Source organism: Eriocheir sinensis, chromosome 1 (assembly GCF_024679095.1).
Source record: "Eriocheir sinensis breed Jianghai 21 chromosome 1, ASM2467909v1, whole genome shotgun sequence".
NCBI lineage: Eukaryota > Metazoa > Arthropoda > Malacostraca > Decapoda > Varunidae > Eriocheir > Eriocheir sinensis.
In genome coordinates this window covers 6,411,727-6,438,513 of record NC_066509.1, presented here as the reverse complement: position 1 = coordinate 6,438,513, position 26,787 = coordinate 6,411,727, and the positions used below count along the sequence as shown (strand labels likewise).

The 26,787-nt window shown below is 44.3% G+C and overlaps 4 protein-coding genes across 6 annotated transcripts; 2 read left to right on the top strand and 2 right to left on the bottom strand.

Moving 5' to 3' along the window:
- The first annotated feature begins 108 nt into the window (after nt 1–108).
- On the top strand, nt 109–1,214 carry LOC126985431 (uncharacterized). The gene has a single exon (XM_050840333.1). The coding sequence runs from the start codon at nt 109–111 to the stop codon at nt 958–960; it is 852 nt and encodes a 283-aa protein (XP_050696290.1). The 3' UTR covers nt 961–1,214.
- Nucleotides 1,215–5,699: 4,485 nt separating this feature from the next.
- Nucleotides 5,700–16,096, top strand: LOC126985222 (uncharacterized). Its single transcript, XM_050839865.1, has 6 exons — nt 5,700–6,332; nt 6,697–6,813; nt 8,241–8,350; nt 8,689–8,820; nt 10,475–10,563; nt 11,308–16,096. Exons 1-6 carry the CDS (start codon nt 6,182–6,184, stop codon nt 12,530–12,532), a joined length of 1,824 nt encoding a protein of 607 aa, XP_050695822.1. The 5' UTR covers nt 5,700–6,181; the 3' UTR covers nt 12,533–16,096.
- Nucleotides 16,097–16,233: 137 nt separating this feature from the next.
- On the bottom strand, nt 16,234–20,199 carry LOC126985316 (uncharacterized). Of its 3 annotated transcripts, none has more exons than XM_050840089.1 (6): nt 20,067–20,199; nt 18,616–18,867; nt 18,169–18,342; nt 17,902–18,048; nt 17,149–17,334; nt 16,234–16,805 (listed from the first exon to the last, which is right to left on the bottom strand). In XM_050840089.1, the coding sequence occupies exons 2-6, from the start codon at nt 18,817–18,819 to the stop codon at nt 16,596–16,598; spliced, it is 921 nt and encodes a 306-aa protein (XP_050696046.1). In that variant the 5' UTR covers nt 18,820–18,867; nt 20,067–20,199; the 3' UTR covers nt 16,234–16,595. The 3 variants fall into 3 exon arrangements, with proteins under 3 accessions (XP_050696046.1, XP_050696095.1, XP_050696168.1); XM_050840138.1 differs by lacking the exon at nt 20,067–20,199 and adding an exon at nt 19,204–19,285; XM_050840211.1 differs by lacking the exon at nt 20,067–20,199 and adding an exon at nt 18,966–18,988.
- Nucleotides 20,200–20,502: 303 nt separating this feature from the next.
- Nucleotides 20,503–22,627, bottom strand: LOC126985285 (uncharacterized). The gene is made up of 3 exons (XM_050839991.1): nt 22,495–22,627; nt 22,260–22,304; nt 20,503–22,171 (listed from the first exon to the last, which is right to left on the bottom strand). Exons 1-3 carry the CDS (start codon nt 22,546–22,548, stop codon nt 20,660–20,662), a joined length of 1,611 nt encoding a protein of 536 aa, XP_050695948.1. The 5' UTR covers nt 22,549–22,627; the 3' UTR covers nt 20,503–20,659.
- Between the last annotated feature and the right edge of the window lie 4,160 nt (nt 22,628–26,787).

Sequence of the window (26,787 nt, the reverse complement as noted above, 5' to 3'; positions counted from 1 at the left end):
TTATTGAAAGTTATAACTTTGTTTTATACATGATGGGTATGAATTGGAAAACGTATTAAGTTTGTGCCAAATGTAAATCTGAAGAGTACAACTAACTTTATTGTAATCATGAGAACATTCAGTATTACTGGCTTCGGGGTGGTGGAGGTTGCAGGACAACACTCCTACTCCAGCCAACCACGGCCTCAGGAGCAGTCAAAGATAGGTGTTGGCCTTCAGGAGGTTTGGTGTTCTGTTGAGGTGAATCTGCTGGAATCAAAGTACTTGAACAGCAAAGCTTATGAACCCAGTGTCCTGGGAGATGCTATGACTGCCCTTGACCGTGTCCTGGAGACAACCTTTTCCTTGATGTCAAATGAAGAGACAGCAAAGGTTGCTGTATCTCTTCCTGGAAAGCTTATTAACATTCCAGATGATGTTAGTCTCACATGCACAGTCCACTTAAGGATAATAGAAAATAACAAGGTTGTTTACAAACTTAGTACTGCAGAAAAACTTGATATAGCAAATAAGTATAAAAATAAAGGTGTTTCCCTGTACAAGGAAGGTTTGTTGCATAAACAAGTGCTAGCCTTTTTAATGTTTAGTGATGCCGTGAAGTGGCTTTGTATGATAGACCCTGAGGAGAGTAAGGATTCTCCAAATGAAGTGACCACACTAAAGATGCAGTGTTACAACAATATTGCACTGTTCCATCTGCATCAGCATAATTACAGACTATGTATATCAGCAGCCACAACACTGTTGAGTGTTGATGGAGGCAATGTGAAGGCTTTGTTTCGCCGATCCGTGGCTAACACTGAATTACAAAATTATGAACTTGCAACAGAAGATTTGAAAGCTGCACTCCTCCTGGATCCTGACAACAAGTCTGTAAAAAGACAGCAGGATGTAATCAAGAAGAAGCAGAAAGGGCTTACAGACAAGTATGCTGTCGCTATGAAAAAGTTGTTTTCTTAAGCTGTTTTCTTATGTCTTCCCATTCCACACTATTGCATGATGTTGAGTTATTCAGTACTGGCCAAAACTATTGCTTGATGTTACAATTATGCTGCAGCAGGCAGGTTGGAAGGAGTTTACACTAATTAGCATGTTCAACTTTTCAACCTCCTGTCTCTCAATAGGTACTGTTTGGGCTCACAAAAGTGTAAAATGAAGCTACCAAGAGAACATGTTTGTCAACACAAACATACAAAAATAAAGTTATAGTTTGACAGCCTTCTTCATGTGCCATAAATTAATATAATAGGGAATTTGATATCAAGTAATGTATGAATCATGGTAAGAGATAGTATATATAGAATGTACAAATACTTTTCGAAGAGGGCAGTATATTGTCACGTACAAACTCACATAATTTTTACTCTCTTTCTCACAACTTTATTGATAATGTTTCTAGTAAGTGGCAATCCACTCCATCCATAATATCATTCATGTTTTAGTTTTTGCTGAATTTTTTTAAATTAAAATGTTTTGTGTGTTAGGTACAGTTTATCTTACCTTCCAAAACTTTTTCATCTTCTCTGTACTAGGCTTTCTTGACTTTAAGGTTTATTCCATTCAGCATCACAAAGTGTCAACACAGGACGTTATTAATGCTGAGGAAGTTCTTCCTTTCATAGCTTTTGAAGAGTTATATACATAAAAAAGTTATATATATATATATATATATATATATATATATATATATATATATATATATATATATATATATATATATATATATATATATATATATATATATATGAAACAACACAACAGAGCCGACTTGGAAATCAGTATCAGCATGTTACTAAGTAAGACACTGATTTCTGCTGTTCTGAAATTGATCATGCGCCTGCCAACAGGGTTAGGATCCCATGGGTGCCAGTGGTGTCATATGTAAAGTTTTACTATTAAATCTTTAATAACAAACTCTTGTCTGTTAGCATATTTTATGTTTATTCCCTGAATTTCACATCAGTTATTTAGCCGGTAATGAAGTTTTCATTGTTGTATAATAAAAGCAGGTATTTTTTTTTTTTTTTGGGGGGGGGGGGGGATATACCCCAAGGGAGGAAGGCGGTGCATGCCGCGCAACCACCCAGACGGCTGGTAGAGAGATGCCCAATTCTTTCAAGGAGGAGGCCCAACAGCGGGGCTGAGGGTGTCGGAAAGAGCCCACCTCTCCACCCCCATGCCACGGGACAGGTCTCGAACCTACGCTCTAGCACCCCGCCGAAGCGCAAGGCGGAGACTCTACCACGGAACCACGGGACCCCCCGCAGGTAATATTTGAAATATAAATTTTACATAAGAAAAATTAAATTAAAAGGATTCAGTCATTGTCTGCAAGAAAAGGAACAAAATAATTTTGTTAACTTTAGGACTTCATGGTAGTCGACGAATCCTTAAAGATTTTTTTTTTTTGGGGGGGGCGTATACCCCAAGGGAGGAAGGCGGTGCATGCCGCGCAACCACCCAGACGGCGGGTAGAGAGATGTCCAATTCTTTCATTTAGAATCGACAATTAACATAGCTCTGGCCCAGATGAGTTACAAAACGCTATACCGAAACAAGACTGAAGGCTAGGGAGGGAATTGTTGGACACGCTAACAAACTCAAACTATAGTCTTAAGATATATACATGCTACATACAAAGATAAATCTTACCGGAGTTTCATTATCCTACCGCGCACGCATTATGGACTTCAGACACGAAACCCACTTGATTTATTGCTAGAGCTGAGTGATTAGTCAGCAGCAGGAGCAAGGTTTTGTTGTGGCTACGATCGGCCACACCTCCCTGACCACGCCAGCCGCCCACGCGTCGTTTCTCACGAAGCCCAGCCGGCAGTCTAGTTCCGTGCTGGTGCTGCTGCACGCGGCTGGAACCACGGCTAGCAGTGTCAAGCACTGCAAACAAGTTAGTGTCATGGCAGGCATCAGTATTAGGCACATATAATGTAGATGTCAAATATAAGGCAGATGCATGCATGTTGCAAGGTTATAATTGCATGTCCAGTGGGGTAGGAAATTTGCTGAAGCCTTGGAAGAAATATATTTGGTATTTTAATCGGTATGGAACTAATTACTTGTTAGACGCACCGTATCACTTGTTTGGAGATGCTTGAAGTTCATTCCTTATTTCCATTTGAAACTGGCCGGTGAGGTGTTGGCCGCTACGGGGTCAGCCCCGCCCCGCACCTTGCCACACACCCTCAACACCTCGCTTCCTCCATTATGTCAGCTATCTACTACCTTTAAGTGAGTTTAATTAAATAATTGGATTATTCAATGAGGTCATATAGTGTTAAGAGTGTCTTTTTTAGGATAATAAAAATTTTGTATAAATACCACGACACTCGACAATGTTGGAATTCAACGTCAAGTGTCGTGGTATTTACACAAAATCTGTGCTGCAAAACATTACTTGGCCACCCTGAGGTGTGTGCAGGGTATGCTGGCGTTGGCGGCGGTGTTTCCCCGGACAACCGCCGCGTGCGGGTGACGCGGCTGTGACGCACGGGACTGTGATGAAGTCTGGTGAAGTGACTGATTGATTGTATGTAATTGTTGGTTATTCATAATTGGATAAGAATGTAGCTAACATTCTTCGTTGACGCGATAAGGTGGACGAGGTTAAATAATCAGTGTAAGGAATTCAGTATGTAGAAATTCCTTCAGATAAGTATGTCAGGTATTCTGAACCCTAATGATGGATTTAATTACAAATATGCTATACGTAATACATGCCAGAGGCAAAGATGAAGTCTTATGGCACATTGGTCGGCAGGAGTTTAATGATGTAAGCATATATAATCAATCAAAACTTGCAATATTTTTTTATGACGTACGTTCCAAAATCAATGATAAATAGAAATAGCTAAAATGATTACGTATCGACATATCGTGCGTTGCTACTTATGGAATACTTGTTGGTATACAAAGAGTGCTGTAACCTCGACAAAGAATACGAATGTATGATCCTTTGGTATTGACTATTCATTGATTAACCATCAATAACTTGTACTGTTGGGGGTAATGGCTAAAGCCATTAACAACGTATTAGTGGTTGGGTGTGCAGCCAGCTCTTAACAATGAAGCAGTGGTCCACGATCCAGTCACTTTGCGGCCATTGAGTTATTATAGTCATTGCACGCTACTCAGCCTGCTGTGGGAGTGAAGGAATGATTACGACGCGTTCCCCAAGTCACTTGTCTTGAAAATGCAAGTGGCACGCATTTTTTTTTGTCAATAAGAAGGCATAAGAAGTTACAAACAACGGTACATGGATACTAAGAACAGGCTTGTTAACCCACACATGGCTGATCCTGAGAATCAGTAATTATCCTGTATTAGTTTATGGTGTTAATGATAGTCATTTGTATTTGCGTTAATTTTTTTCTTTTCCATTTATCCACTATCTGTAAACCAACTATAGTTTTCTCCTCTGAGTTCAACACTAACGCCTTGCTGCGGATCCCAATAACTTTTTCAGTATAAGAACTTTGCATTGTCAATGTTGTTAATCCATTTCACTTCTTAAATACTATTGTAAGGCCAACCCGCAGTCTATTGCTTTCCAACGAACGCAAATTGAACCGTTTCAGTCTTTCCCTGGGTGGAAAGTTTCTCAACCTATGGATAATTTGTGTCGTCCTCTACTGCTGGTACCGACTACATAGTGGATCCATGTTGTAGCAAGGAAACGGAATTAAAGTGCTTGATCATAGTGCGGGGTAACCAGTGGCGACTCAAATGTAAGAATTACTTTAGTGCTTTTGTTCTTAAAATTTTATGGAAAAGAAACCATATTTATTGCGGTTCCTAACAGTAATGCAGTGATATATAGAGATAATAGCCAACGTCAAGCATTTCTAGGGTCTTTCCGCTGTTAGAATGACTTGTATTTCAACTATTATGTACTAGTGAGGGGGCAGTTTTTTCGTACACATAATGTATTTGTCTATTTTGAACGGCACCAACCATTTACCGGAACACATGTACTTTGTTAAATTTACCCTGCAATATCGTGACCTCTTGATTTGTTGTAATCAGTAGTCGGAAAACTCACTTGAATCACAGGTCATGGTGCAGACAGAGGCATTGTTATGTACGATAGAATATTAAGTGAACCGAAAACCGATCCTTGACGGACATCATTAGCGTTATGAGTCGTTTTATTTTCATCATTTACCTGAACCCTCGGCATCCTCTCGCTAAGCCACGGCTTCATCCATTTCCAAACGTTACCGTATGGGCTTTTAGTTTACGTAAATGAGTCGTCGCTTCTGTGTAATGGTTCGCCTGCCTAGCTACGAATCCACGGGCCTGGGTTTGAATCCCGGCATAGACGGTCGGCGCACGACCCATGCAGCTGTTCAGCCTACCTTTTGGGGTGGTTGATAAATGACCACCCTGGGAAACCTGGAAAAGGTAAACTAGTAATCCGGATATCACGCTGACCCTGTGCTCAGAATTAATGGGTTCTTACTCGCCACAGGCTCACCGGCCAATGAATGAAACGGGGACGCGTAACCACAGCGTATGCTCTCCAACGTAATATTTTATAATCCTAAATGATTGGTGAGGCACCCAGCCCATCGAATTACTAAAATCAAGACATATCTTCAATATTTCCTTTTTCAAAGTGCGCAGAAAAAAATATAAGCTGGGAAGCTTGGATTTTCCGTAAGTATTCGCGGCATCTTACGTACTCGGAGTAATACTCCTGCTTTCAAAAATTCCGGTAATGGCGTCTGTCTAAAGCGGATCAAAGTACTGGTGTAGGGAAGTGAAAGCAAACACATTTGCTTTTGTGCCTTGATGAGCCTGACCACTGTGAACAGTAGTGCGGACGTCAGTATTTTCGTTTGAAGTCCTTGATAATGATATTTTATTTTTTATTTATATGTAAATGTAAGTGTAAAAAGAAACTACACTCACTCTCTTGATGAAAGCTCTCAGAACATGGGGAAAGATACTGTCTAGTGTTAGAGATCACAAGTAATTTAAATATTTGGATAGAAAAATGTAGTTTCTTGTCATTGTCGCTTGTGCTGGGAGTTTTCGTTATATTGTTGACAGCTATGGTACAGTTAAGTGAGACGTGAAGTGTAGTATATACGTATTGTCATCTTGAAATTATAGCTTTCTGTTAACTTTACATGCTAAGGCAAACTTTGTATCCTTCCCGGAGATGTTGCTCAAGATGGTGTGGGTGCAAGTGAGGCATTCGTTCAGAGCGAGGAGGACGAGGGGGCGTCTGTGGCCCAGGCGGTGTGTACTCGGGGTGCTGGTACTGCTATGTGCCCTCAGCATGGTGCTCCTCGCGGGCACACCTTCCGCAGGTGTGTTGACTATTACCAGAACTATTCGTATTATAGATTGTTGCATTTTTGACGATTTTTCTTAATATATTATTATAAAAAATGTGACACGGAACTGATAGGGAAATGGTGAGTAAGGGACTGTGTTGAAGTGGAGGAACACGTTGATTCTTTATTGGGTCATTGTGAAATTCAGAGAGAAACGTGCAAATCTTCATACTCTAAATACTTCACTTGTGTAATAATTAGGTGAATATGTAAACAGGATATTCTTGTTTTCCGCCTCCCTCCCCTTTTTCTAGTCTGCATGTCTGTCTTCGTTTTAATAACTTTGCCGTCGTCTTATCTTCGTTTATTCTATCGTCTTCCCCTCCTTTCTTCTTAGCATCAAAGTCCTGTCTTGGGCACCGAACGCAGGCCCTGAGGAAGGAGGACGCGGGGCCCAGGAAGGAGGCCGCCAGGGAGCTGAAAGATGTCATTATTGACCTCCAGCGGAACAAAGGTTGATCTGTCGACTGTTTGCACTCTGTCTGTCATTATTTTTATTCGCGTCTTTCATTTACCACCATTACGTTTATGCTACTTATACTTCTCCAGGTTTTTGCTTCGTTTATCGTTGACTTGTATAGCTTTTGTGGTATGATCATCGTTTACAAGCTCCCATTTAAGTTTCCTTCGTTTCATTGCTTCTCTTTCTTTCTTTCTTTTCCGTTCATCTTTAGTTTGTCAACGCTTAGCTTGGAAGTACCGCGTCATTGAATTTGATTGATGTTGTATTCTCAAGATTGTCCGTTCTGTGTTGTACATGCAGGAACATGAAGCGCTTTTAATTATGTATCATTAATATTTATGCCCTGTTATTTATCCTTGAGACATGATATATTGGGATACATATTTCCGTATTTCACTGTGCGTCGTCAGAGGAGACTAAAAGGAACGTTTTTACGATCTAGATGATTGAAAGCTTAGAACCGAACCATTATACAATATTTCTCCGCCTAAACACTCGCCAGAGTAGTTAATCTACCTTTTAACTCCCACGTTACATGATCACTGGTGATAATCATCATCAACATATGATTTTAGAGTGGATAACGATCACATTCACTGCCTCAGTCATGGGGTGATAAGCGTTCCTTTCATCTCTACCGTACTCGTATAAACACAGGTATGCACATGCACTGAATGCCCCTGCATCCTCTCCCACAACACACACACACACACACACACACACACACACACACACACACACACACACACACACACACACACACACACACACACAGTCATACATTTGTTCGGCACTGGCGCACACTTCATTTAAACCCTCCTCACATAACGGGTATATACACTCCCTCTCCCGTGTTGTTGGCTAGCGTTACAGGGCTGTTTATTCTCTTTCCTTCTCATTTGCATTGCACAGGTGCACAATGCTTTGTTCCTTGGCCCCTTACAGGTATGCACTCCGTCACACCTTTCCCGCTTAGACAGGTGGCCGCATTCACTTGTATCTCTACAACACATCTTACCTACGTATTCCGTATTTGCACTCGCGCGTGCACTCACAACACACACACGGGTCTAGCAGACGGAGGCTCAAGCCCCGCTTAGGCTGGCATTTTTTTTTATTGGCAAGGAACGGTTACTGTCCCCATGAGCAAGGGGGATAGGGTGTGTGGCGTGTGAAGGTCCCGGCAGTACCCAGAGATCGATTAGTGAGCCTTACTCTAATCGAGAGGGTACTTGCTGGCGAGGACGAGTCATGCTCGTGATCAGGCCGTGGGTCAATTACACACACTTTTTCACCACACATCCTTGTAAAGTTGAAGCATGCATAGACTTGCAACGATCCCTTATTTGAGGGGTGGAGTCGACAGTGAGGTCATTTGTGATTGTCATCTTCACGTGTCTCCCTTCGTGCCATGACAGAGGTGAAGGAGCCGCCCAGGGCCGACGCACTGCTGGCATTACAGAGGATACTAGGCCTACTGGACCCTCGCTTTGCTCAGCAGGAGGCGCCGAGTGAGGAGGTTCAGAAGGTATTAGTTTCTATTGTATAAATCATATGGGTGTTATTTTTATTAGCTCGTTTTGGGTTATGTTTGTTGTTCGGTTTTTATATATTCATTTCATGTTATTTTCGCTGCCTTTTATATGGTAACTCTCTCTCTCTCTCTCTCTCTCTCTCTCTCTCTCTCTCTCTCTCTCTCTCTCTCTCTCTCTCTCTCTCTCTCTCTCTCTCTCTCTCTCTCTCTCTCTCTATCTCTCTCTATATCTCTCTCTCTCTCTCTCTCTCTCTCTCTCTCTCTCTCTCTCTCTCTCTCTCTCTCTCTCTCTCTCTCTCTCTCTCTCTCTCTCTCTCTCTCTCTCTCTCCAGAACCTCCTAAGGGCTGAGACCGACGGAGGCATGTGGAGCACCCTGCTGGAGGCGTGTCCTGAGCGGTACAGTGGCCCATCGCACGACCGACCCCACCACTCCCAGGCCTTCACCTCAGAGTGCGACAACCAGGTATTTCAGGACTCATGCCCATTACGTCTTGGGCCGCTTCGTCCCGCCGCACTCGTCCCTTCTTTGTCCCGCCACTAAACGCCTCCCCAGCCCACAGTGGATACTTTGCCCTTGACATAACGACTCCCACCCACCTAAGGAAACCAGCGCTTGTCTCCGTACGGAAGTTTATATCTTTATCAAGTTGTTGGTCTTCTTTAATTGGCGCAGACCATAGGACCCACTATAGATATATAAGGATCCACCGAATATCAATATGTTAAGTTGGAGGCATATGCTAAGCTGTGCATGGCGCGTCTCCCCCCCCCCCCCTCCCTCCATCCTTTTTTTTCTCTCTCTCTCTCTCTCTCTCTCTCTCTCTCTCTCTCTCTCTCTCTCTCTCTCTCTCTCTCTCTCTCTCTCTCTCTCTCTCTCTCTCTCTCTCTCTCTCTCTCTCTCTCAAGTCGACTGGAGTTTTATCATATAATCTTAGATATCATCATTAGGTGCGCCCGAAGTTCGGCTCCTTGTGATGTGGCTGTGTTGTTTCTCACTTGCCTAAGATTAACCTATATACGTATATCGGCTCACAGCACTCCACATCTGTTTCGCCGTTTTTAAATATTTGTATCAAGTTTATCGTCCTCTGACAGTGTACTAGAGATACGTATTGACAGTTGCATGTTACATTGTTTACTACTGTCCATGTTCAATCAAGGATATTGCGCCTCACAGACAAACCCATGCACTCAAGGAAACTGACCCACCAGTCTGATTAACAAAACTCCTTTGCTTCCTGCACGGTACAGACACGCATACCCACCGCACCACTGAGGCCCACAGCCGTGTTCTCTAATGAATGCCTTCCCTAACGCTGTTATACCTTCATTACATGTTCCACGTTCGTTAGGCCGCCACCCATGTACACTGAAGGACCTTTTGCATGCCTTATTTTTGGTCGATGTGCCTCCTGTTTCGCTTATTAAGAAAAATTAAGAACAGGAAAAAACAAGGAGCATAATACAATTTCAGCGTGGAACAACGCCTTAAAACCTACGCCGGGCAGATGCCCAATGGGTGACTCATGCTTATATTTGTGGGGATGACCCGTTCGTGCGTTCGTTCGTAGCCCACGCAGTGTTCATCGTGGATCTCCCTCTCGTTTTCTGTCTGCCAGGGATGACTCCTTTCTTGGCGATACATTTTTTCCTGCTTGAGTGGAGGTGCTACGCCGCCACTCATTAATTCGTCCTTCATGCGGCAAAGAAGAAAACAGCCTGGGCCTTTCCGTGTCTCGCCCACCGGCCTTGAATATCAAGGAGCGGTGCTATAAAGGATGTTTGTTCATACTTCTGGTGACCTACAAGGAGCCTGGCGACGATAATCAGGACAATGCCATTAAAATATTCGTATGCATGAGTATGGCAGAAGGATTAATTTGATGCGTTTGTGTTCTTGTGTGTGTGTGTGTGTGTGTGTGTGTGTGTGTTGTTTTTGTTTTATGGAGTTTAGTGGTCATGTAGTGCTTTTTCTTGCATACGAGTGATCATGAACGCAAATCTGCATGCAAATACAATGCATGGATGCATACCACATGTTTAGTGTAAACACGTATGGACACACACACACACACACACACACACACACACACTATAAGCCTTCCCACCCATCACAGGTTCCAGAGCGCGAGTTGATCACCATCACCGTGGACGCCACGGGTTTCTCCCCGTCGCTGCTGCAGCTCCTCCTCCAGGACATCTCCAGGTGAGTTTAGCGCGTCCTGCTGGGCTCATGCCACAAAATTCACCAAAGCAGGAATAAGAAAATAAATGACGTAAAGTAGTCGATCTTTTCATTGTCTGTATGGCATAACTGTAGAGAAATCGATCGTGATATCACAATACTAATATTCAATTTGAAAGAAAATGCATGCTTAAATATATATATATATATATATATATATATATATATATATATATATATATATATATATATATATATATATATATATATATATATATATATAGATATGTGACATCACGGCTGCTCCCCGAGCACTCCCCGCACGGAGGTGTGTCATCACGTCATAGCAAAACGAGTCATTTCTTCCTTCGCGTCCTGCTTTCTGGACGCACCAGCGCACACTCTTTGTATTCCAGTCTCCTCCAGTATCTTTCTTTCGCGTCTTTATGGCTAATATGACGCCTCTCCCATGCAAGTTAATCGTTTGATATTGCTCAACTTTCATGTGACGTCTTTGTCAGGTTTTAACAATAATATACTTTGCTTTCATTGTGAACGAATGTTTATACAGTTGATGATGTTGCAATTTTTTTTATTAATTATTGATTTTTTAAATTATTTGTGGTACTTGCGAGCTCATCGTTTAACTATGTCTATCTTATGAATTTTTCCGCGTGGTAAGTGTTTGGGTGACTCAATATTGAGTCAGAATTTTGTTCCTCGCATCACGTACTGACGTGACTGGTTCGTTCTTCATGCCGTCAGGTACAAGTTTGTGCCCGTGGTGGTGGCAGTTTCATCCGACAGAACAGGTTACGTAACGGAGGACTTTGGGCAGGTGAAGGTAGTGCGAGTCACCAGCAGCACCCCTCCCCCCGTCAGGTGGTCTCGCCTCCTCAGAAATGTTACAACTAAGTATGTCCTCGTGGGTCGGGACATCATCTCCTATTCACCTTTCTCAGACCTTCAGAGGCTCTTAAGAGTATTTCGCTTGACGCATTACGTTGGTTTCGTCGGCGGCGCCACCAGGAGCGAGCATGGAAACTGGAAGGTCGCGTGCTACCAGTCCCGCCTTCAACTGTTCAGCCTCACGGTGCGGGAGGGCTACAGCAGCTCCACCTCCGAGTGCATGTACTGTGACGCGGTGGGCGGACCCTTCCTTGCCTTGTCAGCTTCCTTTAAGGACACGCCCATAGACACAAAACTCCCAGCCGACGTCGTCTTCATTGACTGGTTTATGAGAATGCACGACAGTGGCAGTTTGGGTCTTGCTTGTCCGGATGTACTGTTCTTTACAAGCGAGGGCCAGCACCAGCCCTGGGAAAGCCGCCAGTCCTGGGCTGTCATCGCCAAGAAGTGGGGCGTGACGGATATCCATCTCCCTGGGCACACCGACCATCACTTCACGTGTCACGCCGCCGGAATGAACTGCTCCTCGCCAAGGCAGCAGCACCTGGCCGTCCCTCCGTGTTGTCTGGCTCGCCTCGGCTTCACCCTGAGCGAGGTGATAAGGATCCTTGAGGGTGCATACATCAAGGTTCACGTGGCTGATGGCACAGTGCTCGAAGGGGTGAAGGGCGGCCTGCAGCCCTGGGTTGGTGACGTTCATTTGGCCGTGAGGAACACAACACAGGACATTAATCAAACACTGACAGCCCTACAGAACAACGGCTTTAAGGTCAAATTTGACTGGGCCTCGGGGGAGTACCAGATCCAAGCCTTCTCACACAACATAATCATACATCGTCGATCAGTGGATTTGTGGTTTGATCTCCCTCCAAGCCAAAGAGAAGTGTCAACAAGGTTACTTATTGGAGGTTTCTGGCTCCCGGCACCTCCTAACCCAGGCCTCTACGCCCGAGGCCTGCTGGGACCTGGGAGTCTCTTTCACCAACCATTAGGGCACACGTGGCCCTCATGTTCCGTGCCAGGTCATCATGCCTGTTTAGATCACCTCCCCCTCGACGGCACGGTCACTGGGCTAGGCTGAGGTTCCTTTACATGCACAGAGAATCACTGCGTCACATTGCACCCGGAAAGTCGATTCATCAAGAGGTTTCAGAAAGAGTAATCAGTTAGGGTATTTTTTTTTATAACATTCAAAAGCTTTTAAGAAATTCATTTTTGATTGTCAAGCGAGATATTGACGTGACGCCGCGTTCTGTAGCAGCGTCTCTTTGTCATGTTTATCAGAGCGGGCAGCCTTCCCGGACGGACAGCATGGCCTCGGCTTATCTTGAGTCATCGACGCCATCAGGGTGTGATACTAATCAACAAACTTAAGGATCTTGTGATAAAGCCGTGATTCACGATGTGTATCGTGAGAACTAAGAAACACTGTGACCTTCCTGCCTCTCAAGGTTGTGTTTTTCGGAGCAGTACACGTCCACCCCCTGAGGACTGACTGTGATCGTAACAAAGCACATATAATTATGAAGAACTTGGCTTGGAAGGAAATCCAATGAAAGCTTTTTGTTTTTCTCCGCAGTATACAAAATACTGTCATGTATATAAATTTCTTCGACTCAGTATGTTGTAGTTGTCGTGATGCTGCAGTTTTCTTGTTAAAGCATTTTGCAGGCTTTCCATCTTGCTCTTCTAATTCCGTTGTTCGCTCTCACGCCAATTAAGCACACCATGTATCGTCGCCTCGCAAGCTCCGGCTTCTCTTTGTTGGGGGTAGTATCGTCATAGGTAAGCTGAGGTGGCTACACTATTTCACAGCGAATCTCAGGCATCGGGAGTCTTAGCCTATTACCATAGATGACCTTAACTATGTATACCATCATAGCGTTTCTTAATCTAGTGTGCTATCAGTCTAGTGTCAAGACTGTTCTGAAGCATAATTTAAGGGGTGTTGGGATGGGATTATATCAAGTGCATTGAAGTATATTAGTCAACTAGACTTGTGGCACGATCAATATTTAGTCAATATATTACAAAGTTTTGGTTTTTATATACTATTGACTCGAGCTGTGTCTTATTTAGTCAACTATTTTGTGAACAGACTAAATAACAGATTTTTATTTATTTATTTATGGTGCAAAAAACTCAATAATCAAGGAACTGCCTTGTATAGGCCAACCGGTCTCTTGCAGACTCCTTATGTTCTTATGTTTATGTTAAAGTGGCAGATGGTTAGCCTAAACTTGGCCACAATCGACTGTACAGATAAGAACAAGTAATGTCGATATAAATTCTGGTCGAGTAAACTTGGCATAAGTGACATCAGCAAACGCAAGTTTGTAATAAACCATTGGAGCTACACAAGATGGCATTCACATTTTTTTCTTAAATTTAGTTTTAATACACACCAAACTAGAATATTTAGTGAATAAAAACATTCCATCACAAACTGGTTGGAACAGGCTGTCCCTTCTCTGGCATTTGGCAGGACGGGTAAGAACAGTTTTGCAAGGCGAAGGGAAGGGTGTGTGAGGGGGCCTTGGTACAGGAGGGAGGCGAGCGTCGCGGCTGCTGTTGATAAGGCGTCGCCACCTGTTACCTGTATAGCTCCACCGATGACTGATAGCAGACAATGGGGAGCTTACCTGGTGTCGGCGTCAGGCCCGCCTCCCTCTACTCCTCCCCGCATGCCCGTTGTGTGTCCTTCCTCACCTTCCTTTTCGTCCTCCTCCTCCTTTTCGTCGTCGTCGTCGTCGTCGTCGTCGCCGTCGTCGTCGACCTCCTCCTCCTCCTCCTCCTCGTCATCTCCTCTTTTGTCCACCTCGGCACGGATGCCTAGATTGCAGAAACTCATCTATCAAACAGGCCGCGGAATAGTATCGTTACTCTGTATTCGAATCATTCTTTGAGTTTTAGTAATTTTGATCACTGAGTTGACTCTACAGTGAAGGTTGCGATTTGTTACTCGAAACTAACAGTATATATAAATAATTCTCAAATGTCAGTCATATTATCATTTAAGTTTAAATTTAGTGTAATTGTAGCCATCTAATGAATTTTGTATTTTTAGATCTTTATTAAATTTGTTAGTGTATTTTCTGTATATGTGTGTGTGTCTGTGTGTGTGTGTGTGTGTGTGTGTAAACTGTTGTAATACAATAGTATTGTATTCATGGTAGTAGCATTTCAGGTTCCAGTTCGGTAGGGATGTAACATTATTACTAAATATTTCGTAACAGGCAGGTCGTGGCGCAGACTTCGTACCGGTCCGCACGGGCTCTTAGCGGACAGAAATTTTACAAGCGTGTAGCCGTGCATGTGTGTGTGTGTGTGTGTGTGTGTGTGTGTGTGTGTGTGTGTGTGCTGCTCAGGGGCAAGGGGACGTGTTCAGGGACAGGTGGACATTATCATCTGGACAGCTATTGTTATCGACCTTCCGTCACAGCCTCTTCGCTCTTCCACACTATCTCTCGCCTTATCGCCGTGAGGACGTGCCTACGAGGACGACACCCCTCTTCGCTCTCCCCCTTATTTTTTATACTTCTTATCAGCGGTTAAGTAAGGAAAAACAAAAGTGAATCAATCGGAAAGGCACAGTGGTGGAAATAGGAAAGCTGTAGTAATGTGCAGTTCTATGGTGAAAGCTTAATGTCCCTTGCCTCTCCCTCTCTGCTTCTGGCAATGCTTCATCCTTTTCCTTTTCTCTCACACACCTCCAACACTCGACACATGAAGCGTGATCTTGCAAACATCGACCCTCATCAGTTGACAATGTTGAAACTTAGGTGATTCCGCATCATGTTAGCTACTTGTCCTTCTTGCGTGACCTCAACACCAACTAGACTAGAATGAGGTAAGATGTATTATAGGTAGAGGAGAAAAAGCTCAAGGACATGAAATACAGTAAAATTATGCATGGTTCAGTACGCTGGTTTCTATGTGTTGTCCTCACTTGTTTATATTTCTCTTATCGCAAATGGGGAGAATGTACTCGTGGGGGACACAAGGCGTTCATGACATTGAAAGTCTACTATCTATCTGCTTCCTTTTTTTTATCAACTGCTATTCTCGTCGCGGCCACGCAGGTAAACTTTGGAACTTTCTGCCCCGCGACGTGTCTCCCCTGTTGATTCGCTCCCTTCCCCACCCCCTCCTCCTCATCAGCAACACAGTGTTCATCCTTTATTTACGGCAACACATGATGCAACCACGCACGCACGAATGATAGGAAGTGACTGAATTTTCGGAAGCCTCAAGCTGTTTACTCATTTCCTTTTTCCTTTCCTTCCTTCCCTCCTTCTTTTCCTATTCTATCCTCTGTCTTTTGTCACCATCGTTGTTATAGTTTTAGCCTTCTTCGTTGTCGTTATTGTTATTGTTATTCCTGTTGTTGTTGATGTAAATTTATTTATGGTGCTTTGTTTGAGAGGAAATAATTGAAAGAAAGGGAAGTAGAGAGTGATGAGTATGATTTACCTTCAACATTTAAAAAAAGTTGACAGTGGAAAATGATGAAAACCTGTAATGAATTATCGTGATGTAAGTAAGTTTCACCTGCTGCAGGTTATGTTGACAAATCAGTCAGTGCAACTCACGCAGTTAAGTTAAGCAAACAAAGGAGTCTCTCTGTCCGTCTTACGTCAACCTAAAACAATTTCCTCCCACTCCCTCCCTCCGTCTTCGTGTGTCTCTCCTCCCCTCCTTCCGTAATTGCATCATCACCTAACTTACTTACAGCAGTTAAATAAAACGCTGGGGTTTACGAGGTAAAAAAGTGAAAAATGCTTATTTGAAAACATGGTTTATTGTATCACTTAAAGATACACGCTTAGCCCTGCATATGGTATTTAAATCAAAGGAAGACTCGGACGATGATTGATGGTAGAGTTAAGAGTGTAAGTGAAGTGGTAAGAGGTGATGAGACACAGAATATTTCGGCGATGAGAGGATGATGTTTGGGTGACGAACGACTAGACTTGGAATGGCAGGCCGACGAAACACACGGCTTCGAATCAACCACACTTTTACGTATGAACACACACATACACACACACACACACACACACACACACAAGATGCACATAGGACGGAAAAAAGACAAGATGATAAGAAGCTAGCATCACAGACTCATTATAGTGTTCGTGTGCTCATAATTTCTGATACGCCTCGTGGGCTATGTGGGCGCGGGGGTGCAGCGCCTGCCTGAGGATGCACACGCCCGCGGTGGTAACGCTGGTGCACCGGACGTCGACGAAGGTGAGGGTGGTGCAGCAGGGACTCATTTCGAAGGCTGTTTTGCTGTTGAGAGCCTCCGAGGACAGAGACCGAGGGAGCTCCTCTATGGGCACCTTGTCGCTCTGTATTGTGGGCGGAAATGTTAGGTTCCTTGATTCATATTCTCGTCATGGTGCTCGTCTTGACATTGATTCCCATTTAGAGAGAGAGAGAGAGAGAGAGAGAGAGAGAGAGAGAGAGATAACGTCGATGAAAATTAATTAATTAATTGATTGATTGACAGTGACGCTAATAACAGTGAATAGGTAAATAGAGTGATTACGAATTTAAAATAATATATTCACCACACACTTTATATCAGTGAGGTGATCTTAGAGGGAACAATTATCAGGTCACAGGGGACTGGAAAATAAAGAATAAAAAATGGCGTTTGGAAATATCTCAAAAAGTGTCGAGTGGCGTTACCTGCGTGAATAGTAAGTTGAAGGCCGCCGTGATGGAGGTGAGGGACTTGATGACGCTGTACCAGCTCGTGAGGACGCTGGTCTTCTTGTGGCTGTGGTGTGGGTGGGCGGGGCGTCGCGGAGGCGTAGTCAGCAGGCTCCATACCCCGGAGTCGTCCACCGCCCGGGAGCCTCGCACGCTCACCACCTACCCAGGTCGGAGGGAGAGGGTGTAAGTCACGTGTGGCGCGGTTGTTACAGACTGATGAACAATGACTAATGGAACTCCACTTAAAATATGTGGAGAATTCCACCTCCTTATCCTCTTCACATTTGTTATTAAGTTCGTTAAAGAGATAAATCATACTGTTGACAGACTGCATGAGTGCATATCAAGAAGAAAACATGTTCAGATGATAACTTGAATCACAGTCAACAAAGAAAGTTCAAGTGGCTGACGAATAATAAACATTTAGGTGATAAGGAACCTGCCTATCTAGACGTGGCATATCACCAAGAGCTGAATTAATTAATAGTTATATTGTGTGTTTTCAGGCTGAATAAAGCGCTCTATTATATTTTTAAATGAGAAATGTTAACGTTTTGTTCCCAGGTGTACTACCTTTCCAATGCATATTATTCGTCCGTAAAATCATACATTTCAAAGTTGAACCCATGGACCAAGTTGGTCTTGATAAAGTCGCCCGCGGCTCTCCCATTGCCTTCAAAAGTATCTCAAAGACAACGCTGTCACAAAACAGTGGGCGAAATTCACCTGTAAGTGTGGACAGTGTGAGGCGGCGGCTGCCAGCAGTAGGTTGTGTCCGCAGTGGTGCAGGATAAGGACTCGCAGGTTGGTCATGTTGCTTACTGCGTCGACCATCACGCCCATTTGCTGTCTGCTCAGCGTCCACGCTGAGTCCTGAGGATGCAACATGCATCAGGAGGTTGTGCGGTTTATGCAGAATCTGAAGAGAAATAATAATGATGCTTCTTTTAAGTTCTCTGTTGTTCGGTGAAATTAAAAGTAGTGAAGATGTACCTGTAGAGTGAACTCCTGAAGGCCAGTGAGGCGGTGGAGGAGCCCGAGGAAGGCGTCACGGAAAAAGACCCTGACGTGTGCCAGCCGCAGGGAACTGGTGGCAGAGGACAGCAGCACCTCCAGCAGCCTCAGCGAGATGGTGTCGTACAGCCTCCAGTCATGTAGAACCGTGTTCTAAGATGGGAGAGGAGCACAGATCATCAGGATAAATCATTCAGCTGCAGCGAGTGTGATTAATGTTAACAACACCGCAGCGCCATGCATGTTGACGAAAGGCGCCGCGCCGCTCGTGGCCCACTAGTGTTGAGTTAGTGGCAGTTGCGTTATGTGTTTGTAAATAATCTACCTTCGTTTGTGTTGGACAGTGACTACATTGTGACATGAGAGGATTATGCAATAAAGGGTCAAGGTAAGATGCTTAGCTGTATTTCCTGAGGGTCTCCTTACCTGTAGTTTCTGCCGCAGGTGGTGCGGGACCTGAGATTGGATGGCGTTGGTGAGCGTCGGCTTACACTTGGGCCAACTGCTGCTCCTAACGGCGGAGGTGAGCATGCGCTGCACCTTGGCCAGGGTGAGGCTAACCAAACTAGGGACAACCCGACCCTTGGCTCGATCCTGCCCGCCGCCGCCCTCGTGGTCCTTGGTCACCATGGTTGGAAGACTCGTGGGGCGTCCAGTGCCTGATGCTTTGAGACGTCACTGTGGTAAGAAAAAAATAACAATTAATTTTCTGTCCTATATAAGTGATTTTCTTTATATTTACTATGGCAAATATTTTGCTGTACCCTCCGGAGCACCTCCGGGGGGCTGCCTGCCACAAAGGTCACACTCGCAGTACAAATCGCTCAGCTCAGCTAATGGTGGGATATAGGACTTCCGCGGCCACTTGTGACTGCGGCAATGATGCGCTTCCTCTCCGCCTCCCTCAGACCATCCCAACCTGAGGACGTAGCCTCCCTCCCTCCCTCCCCCACCCTCCTTTCCTTCCGCCTGCCCCTGCCCATTCCAAGCACGAGCCAGGCATATGACGCTCACCTTCGCGCCTTGCTGCCGGGATACACACTAAGCTGCTCACTCGCCGCTTTATATATAAGAGGGTGAGGACAAAAAGATATTCAAATTAAGAGAGAGAGAGAGAGAGAGAGAGAGAGAGAGAGAGAGAGAGAGAGAGAGAGAGAGAGAGAGAGAGAGAGAGAGAGAGAGAGAGAATCTGCATGATCTGCATGCTGAATTTCCGTGATTCATCCCTTGTGTAACTCCTGTGTCTTAGCAGGAACTAACTAGACTTGTGAAGACAAAAATTAAGTCTCCATCCACGACAGTTTTCACCGCATCATATGTTTGGCACGGATCAGTGCCAGGGCTCGTACTCTTGCTCAGTCACTTATTTAAAACCACCAGCAGGCCTTCAGTTACTTTACCAATTCTTGTTGGGCAAATGTTGCAGAGTTCCAAATATAGATGCTGCGCCACTGAAATATTAACAGCCAATGTGTCCTTGCTTATTTAGCCATGCATAGGACTTTGATGGAAATTAGCGATATCATTAAATTATCTACGGTATGGTGTAAATGGCTGTGGACTGGCCATTGCTTCATTAAACCCCACACGCAGCCGCCCCCATCATTACCCCACCACGAAGATCTGCTCAACACTACTGCTTGCCCAGTATATGCTTTGTACTTTATTAGCCTGCACATCAAAACATGATTGATTGATTGTTTAGTGTTGCAAGTACAAAACATTTTACCACGCACGTGCGGATTGAATTAAAAAAAAAAAAAAAAGTCACGGTTTAAGACAGCATATACCAGACTTAAGTGTATAATCGTTACTCCGCTCAAGAAATACAAAGCACACTTGTTGATCACACACTTAGCAACGTGCTACACACTTACCTGCTCTGGTTACGCGCTGCGCCTTATCCCACGCTCGTACCGCACCGCCGTGGCAGACTGACTGACTGGCCCAGGGCCGCGAGCCCTTCGCTGCTATCATTGCGGTGCATTACCTATGGGAGAGGGTTGCCGTAGCTTCATTCGACACACCAGAACGCTGTCCTTAGATTCCATTAACCTCGAGTAGCATATTTCTTCCTCAGGTGAAGAGACTTTCCCGATTCTCCCTTTAAATCGTCTGGATCGTGTAGTGTTAAGTCATGCATCGAGGATCAGCTGGAGTATCGTCTGACTGAAAACTAAGGGGCCACTTGCCAGCATGTTTGGGTAATGGTCACTATGGAACAGTTTGCTTATTATCTGAAGAGAACGGACAATAGCCGAAAAAAAAGATAGTTACACTCAAACATTCTCCCGCGGCCGAAGAAAACTGCGCTTAAAAGGGGTAACCAAATTTATTTACATATAGAACATTATTAAACATTTTTATTCTACATCAATAAGATTTAAAATCCTAGCATGATATGGATACATTTTAATCCATGCTAGGAATGGTTTGCAGGCGATATCAGATTCGAAGCGGGCCGAACATGTTACCAGTCGGCTGGAGGAGTTGGCGCGGGAGGTTCTTCAGGTCCCCACGTCGAGGAAGGCTGTTCGGCATCAGGTGACGATGGAGGGTGGTTTATTTCAGTGGGGGGAGAGTCGCTCACAGATGAAGGCTGTTCGGGATTAGAGGCCCCAGAGGGAGGATGGGCCGATTCTGTGGGTGTAGTGGTGTCCGCTGCTGAAGGAGTGGAGACGGGCGCCGAGGGAGGCAGTTCGGGATTGGGGGCCGCAGAGGGAGGATGGGCGGATTCTGTGGGTGTAGTGGTGTCCGCTGGTGCAGAAGTGGGCACTGGAGGAACTTTTGTCCCCGTCGAGGAATGCGATTTGGGAGTAGAGGCCTTGGAGTGACTGTGAGGTTTGCGGGTAGTGGTTCCCTTAGCTGTAGGAGAGGACACGGGAGCACTGTCCGCTGGTGCAGAAGTGGGCACTGGAGGAGCTTTTGTCCCCGTCGAGGAATGCGATTTGGGAGTAGAGGCCTTGGAGTGACGGTGAGGTTTGCGGGTAGTGGTTCCCTCAGCTGTAGGAGAGGACACGGGAGCACCTTTAGTCTCCGAGGAAGGTTTGGGAGTAGCGGCCTTAGAATGATGGTGGTGGTGAGGTTTCTTGTGGGTAGTTGTGCCTCTGGTTGGAGTTGACACGGGAGGGACTTCTGGCTCCGTAGGCGAAGAAGTTTCGGTATTAGGGGACGAGGGAGGATGGTGGGTTGTGGAGGCAGAGGCGTCACCATGTGCAGAGTGGTCCCCGTCATGGCTCGGGGTTGTGGCTGCCTCCGTGGAGTGGTGATCAGCAGATTCCGTGGTACCATCATGGAACTCGTGGGGAAGCGTGGACTGTTCAAGAGACCCTTCCGTATTCGTGGCGGTGATGTTGCCTGCCGAAACAGTACTGTTGATGGGACGAGGTTTGCCTTTAGAGTGACCGGCAGAGGCTTCGTGGTGGTGGTGGTGATGCTTCCCGTGCTGAAAGGAGTCAGTAGTGTTGCGTTGGTTGTGGTCACCGTCCCTGGGGGCAGATTTAGGACCTTTCGTAGACTGATCGTTCGTACCAGGGCCCTGAACAGACGCAGAATGTTCAGGGACATCAGATCCGTGTCCGTCGGTCGCGTCAGTGGTGGTGGAGGTTGTTGTCCTTACAATTGCTCCGCGTATTTTACTTACAAGGACACTCTGCCACGATGAGGGATGCTTAATAACAGGTATACGTGGAAGCTTAATAACCGGTATACGTGGAAGCGTAAACACTGAACCCTTTGTGGCACCTCCCTCTAAACCATCGTCCAGCAATGTAGTTGATCCAGAGGCGGCATCAGCACCCAAATCAACTGTCGAGGATGTAGCAGTCTTTTTTGTGCTGTAGTAAGATGACATCCCACAATCCACATATTCCTGGTAACACTTGTCACAGCTCTCGCATGCAATCTTGCAAAGAGCCAAGTTGTGGAAGCAGATTGGATTAACCGTACGGCCCAGGAAAAACCTCTCGAGATCACTTGAGTCCTGGTGGGCAAATAATTTTTTAGAAAAGTTTGAAAATGGATAAATATGTAATACCTCAGAAGAAAGACTTATGCGTCATGCCCCTTACCTTGTCAAGGACCGCAGCCTCTACAACCTTGATCGCCAGCACGACCTGTAATAGCATTGTAGACATTAGAACACTAAATACGTTACGATCGTGCACTCCAATACCGGTGATCGAGAGCCCCGGAATGCAGAACAGCATACTGTAAACGACACTTCACACACAAAATAAGCAGTAGTCTTTGCTTAATGAATAAAACAGAATATATAATGCAACCAAACACGATGACTAAACCAACCAGTGTCATTCCCAGTAGCCACCGGCCCGTCTGTAGCATACTTGAACCTCCCATGACTGAATATATATAACGAATCTAGCACGACACAACCTCCTGCCACGCCGACAGACCGCCTCCACCTAGACTGCCTGGCACACCTTACACCAGCCCTTCGTGCCCTCGCTTGGCCTCTCCGAACCCTCTCCAATCGCTAGTTGTACTCGCTTCGTCCGCTGCTTCGGTCACTCCCCGAAATGGAAGGTGGTGTAGAATGAATGTCTACATGAACTCCAGCTAGTGGCAATGAAGCGTGCTGGCCTAAAAGACAAAGGCTGTTTGGGCAAAGTGACACCTCGTAGGGGTAACGCAAAAAAAAAAGAAAAAGAAAGTGTGGAAAGGAAAATAAATAACTAGTTTGATGACGTACAGCTGCTATTGTTTTTCCTAATGAAACTTTGATGATTGTCCACTTAAAGATATGATACTAACAGCCTCTTCCATTTAGCGTAACCCGTTTCTGGGTCATGATCTGTAGAGTCCCTTGATAGATAGAGTCCCGACAGCCTAAGATTTGGACGCCATTATTGGCCCTGTCTTCGCCGCGAGACCGTGTGCTAGTGTTTGAAAAACGCGGCGAAAACACAGGGCCAATAATGGCGTCCAAATCTTAGGTTGTCGGGACTCTATGAGGGACTCTATACAGATCACGACCCAGAAACGGGTTACGCTAAATGGAAGAGGCTATAAGAATACTCTTGCAGTGGCTCCTGCAACACACACACACACACACACACACACACACACACACACACACACTAATAAATATAGAACTAGATAAAAAAATAGATCAATAAACAGACGAGCATAATGACAGAGAAATAGATTATGACTTAAATATAATGAGATTTTATATATATACATACATATATATATATATCTATATATATATATATATATATATATATATATATATATATATATATATATATATATATATATATATATATAATAGCATCGAGCTGACGTGAAAGCCATCAGCCAGTATGCAATTATATTGCGTTATGTCAAGTGTAGCGACATACATTTTTCGATTTGAGTAAATTTACATTAAACAATAAAGCGTGAAAGTGGAAAACCTTCATTATAGCTTGATGGTATGTAATTAATATGAATTTATTTGTTGCATTAAAAAAATGTTTAGTTCTAGTTAAATGCCTCAGGGTTGATTTTATGACCTTTTGAAATAGTATATGACTACACAGTGATGTGCTGTCCAGGAATGCTGCATTCCTTTAAAACATTTTATTATTGTATATATGTATCATGTTTGGGCATTACCCGTATGGGTGACTTGAATGGGGATATATTAAATTCCTTCATGTTTATCATTTCTACTGGCTTAAACATCTCTTTAGACTGTTTGTGAAGTCAAAGTATTTTGAAGGAGTGTGCAGCCACCCGCCGTATTCGCCACAGCAGCTAAGATGGAGATTTGTTAATCCCTTTGCTCATGTAGTGCAAGTGTTGAAATGTCTACGAAACATCACTCTAAGACGAATCGAACTAGAAAAAGCAAGAACGTCTGAGGGCTGTCGTTTTGCGAAGTTCTACCGGGAAAATATTTGATTTCATCGACGTCTGAGCACCTGAGGTCTGATGTCATCTCGGTGGACCCACAGGCCTCGTTCGACTCGGGCAAACCCGGCATTTAGTTGTCTTTTGCTGCCTTGTGCCTTCATTTTCACTATTAAAGTAATTTTATGACATTATAATGAACATTTTTCCATTATATTAGAGGTATCCAGTATCATACGGCGCACACTAAACACTAATCTTCAATCACCTCTAGTTAATTAGAACGTGTACATATAATAATGCGAATAATAAAATAATAATCCTACTATTACTGTTACTCCTCCATCTCTCCCTCCTCCTCCTCCTCCTTCTCCTCCTCTTTATACTACTACTACTACTACTACTACTACTACTACTACTACTACTACTACTACTACTACTACTAATAATAATAATAATAATGATAATAATAATAATATACTATAAGTAACGACAGTAGCAGATTAATTTTCACCATCGCTCTGAAACTGTACCCTCGCGACAGGAAGAGCACAATAGTAAACAAGCGAGTAACTCATGTCCCTCGAACAGCCTTCCCTCCTTCCTCCCATCTTCGTCCTGAGTACCTCCCCATCATTCTCTTCCCATCTTTAACATCACTTGTCGGATAACAGGGTGATGCAAGATACCGTGGCAGGAATAAGCTAAGCTCAATGAAAAAAAAAAAGTGGTAGTTAAATATAATACTGTGCGGGAATGGTGGTTCAGGGATCACCTAGTCATATGCATCTCATTTTTGTCCTACCTATCACGGTTTAGCTTTTTTCGTCTCGTTCCTGGCTGAAAACATCAAAGAAATTCCCTGTGAGGGCAGATGAATAGCCGGGCACGGCGACCGGCGGCTCAAACACACCAATCAAATAAGCCTGTGTTTGCCCGCCTGGCATCGAGCTGCGTTTATCACCAACATTATCAAACTTTATGACTGAAACATTCAAGGCCACTATTAACAGCGTAATTTGTCTCTTTTGCCACATCAGTTTTGCATTTTTCAGTTTTCTGTCACAATCTGAACCATGCTTCGAGGTTCACGTTGTTGGATAAACTTCGAGCGAGGCTTCGAATCTCGGCGAAACTTTTTAACCAGACGGAGAGGGGTCAGTTGCCGGGTGTCTGTGTTGGCGGTGACACCCGCAACTTTTCCGCGTCTTTTAAGTGTATTTTGTCCGTGTTAGTGTGCCTGTTCGCAACGAAGCGGAGTGGAGAACTATCACCATCACTGCCGGGCTCCACCGGACCTTAGTAAGTGAGGCTGTTGTGTTTCATTAGCTTTAGACGTGATAAAGGGCAGAGATGACGGACCGAGAATGGCGGCGGCGGTGGATTGCGTGACAGCATATTCTAAAAGTAGACTCCTTAGGCGAGAGCCATGCAGTCAAAGCGGAATGAGTGGTGAGCGGAACTGTAGGGCATTTCGGGAGACAGTTATCACTGCATTCCCGTAATCCATCTCAGTCACCTTATTTAGGGCCTGCCTTAATTATAATCATAGCTACGAGACAAAGGTTAGAGAGGACAATGTGAAGTAAAGGGCGCAGGGAAAACGGGAACAGCAGCAGCAGCAGCAGGAGTGTTTAGGCCCAGCTAAGAGAATCAAGTTTTCATAAGTTATTGTGTGTTGTACAATGGGCCCTCGCTGGGAAGTAAACAAGATCTACTGTGGTCATAATAGGTTACGCTATTTTATTATGAAAGTCGTGTGTTGTTGGAAATTGGTTGGTAGACGTGTGGTCGAGGAGGAACGGCGTTACGCGGAGAATGGAACTTGGTGCGGCGCTGCGGAGTGGACTGGTGTGAAGCCAAGAGTTGCCAGGCTACGATGTGGGCATTATTATTATTATTATTATTATTATTATTATTATTATTATTATTATTATTATTATTATTATTATTATTATTATTTATATTATCTATATTATTATTGTTTTATTTGTTTACATTCTTTTTAGATTTTCAGGATATAGTTTTCTCACCAAACTTGACGCTTCATAGTCACATTATATAACATGTCGACTAATTATGTAAACGTGTGTGGCAGTGTCCACCTTGGCGTTGCTAATAAGGTGGACAGGAAACTCAGCTCAAAGGTGAATTCAAAGGAGGGGGAGGAGAGGGGGGAATAGGGATCTGGTTAAGTTGAGGGGGTACGCTATATCTGCGCGTGGCCTTGGTGCTCATCTCCGTCGCATTAGCCCGTGGCACCCCAAAAGTCAACAGAGGGGTTACTGTTTTTTGTCCCACCAAAGTGATGAAGCTTTTTTTCCACTAAGACTTGAGTTTCTTTATCTACCAATGGCTACAATAACGTTTCAGCATATCATTACTGTTTTATGTTCTTGTGTAAAGCGGGTACACTATTTTGATCTGAGCCACGGTATGACTATATTGCCAGTATCACTAGACATGCAACTATTAGGAAGCCGATGCAGGTTGATACGATAATTCTAATAGTTACTCTCTCCAAATTACTGTACTGAATAGCTAGCTCTGCGCACCATACGATACTTAGGGTCGTATTATAAGATATTTCGCCGCCCAAGTTCACATATTTGACACGGCTTTCGTAGGAGTTTGGGGCATTTCCAGGAGTAGTTTTATGACCCTGGTGGTAGTTTGACCCTTCCTCTGTACCATGAACTTCAGAAAACACATATTTGACAAGGCTTTCGTAGGAGTTTG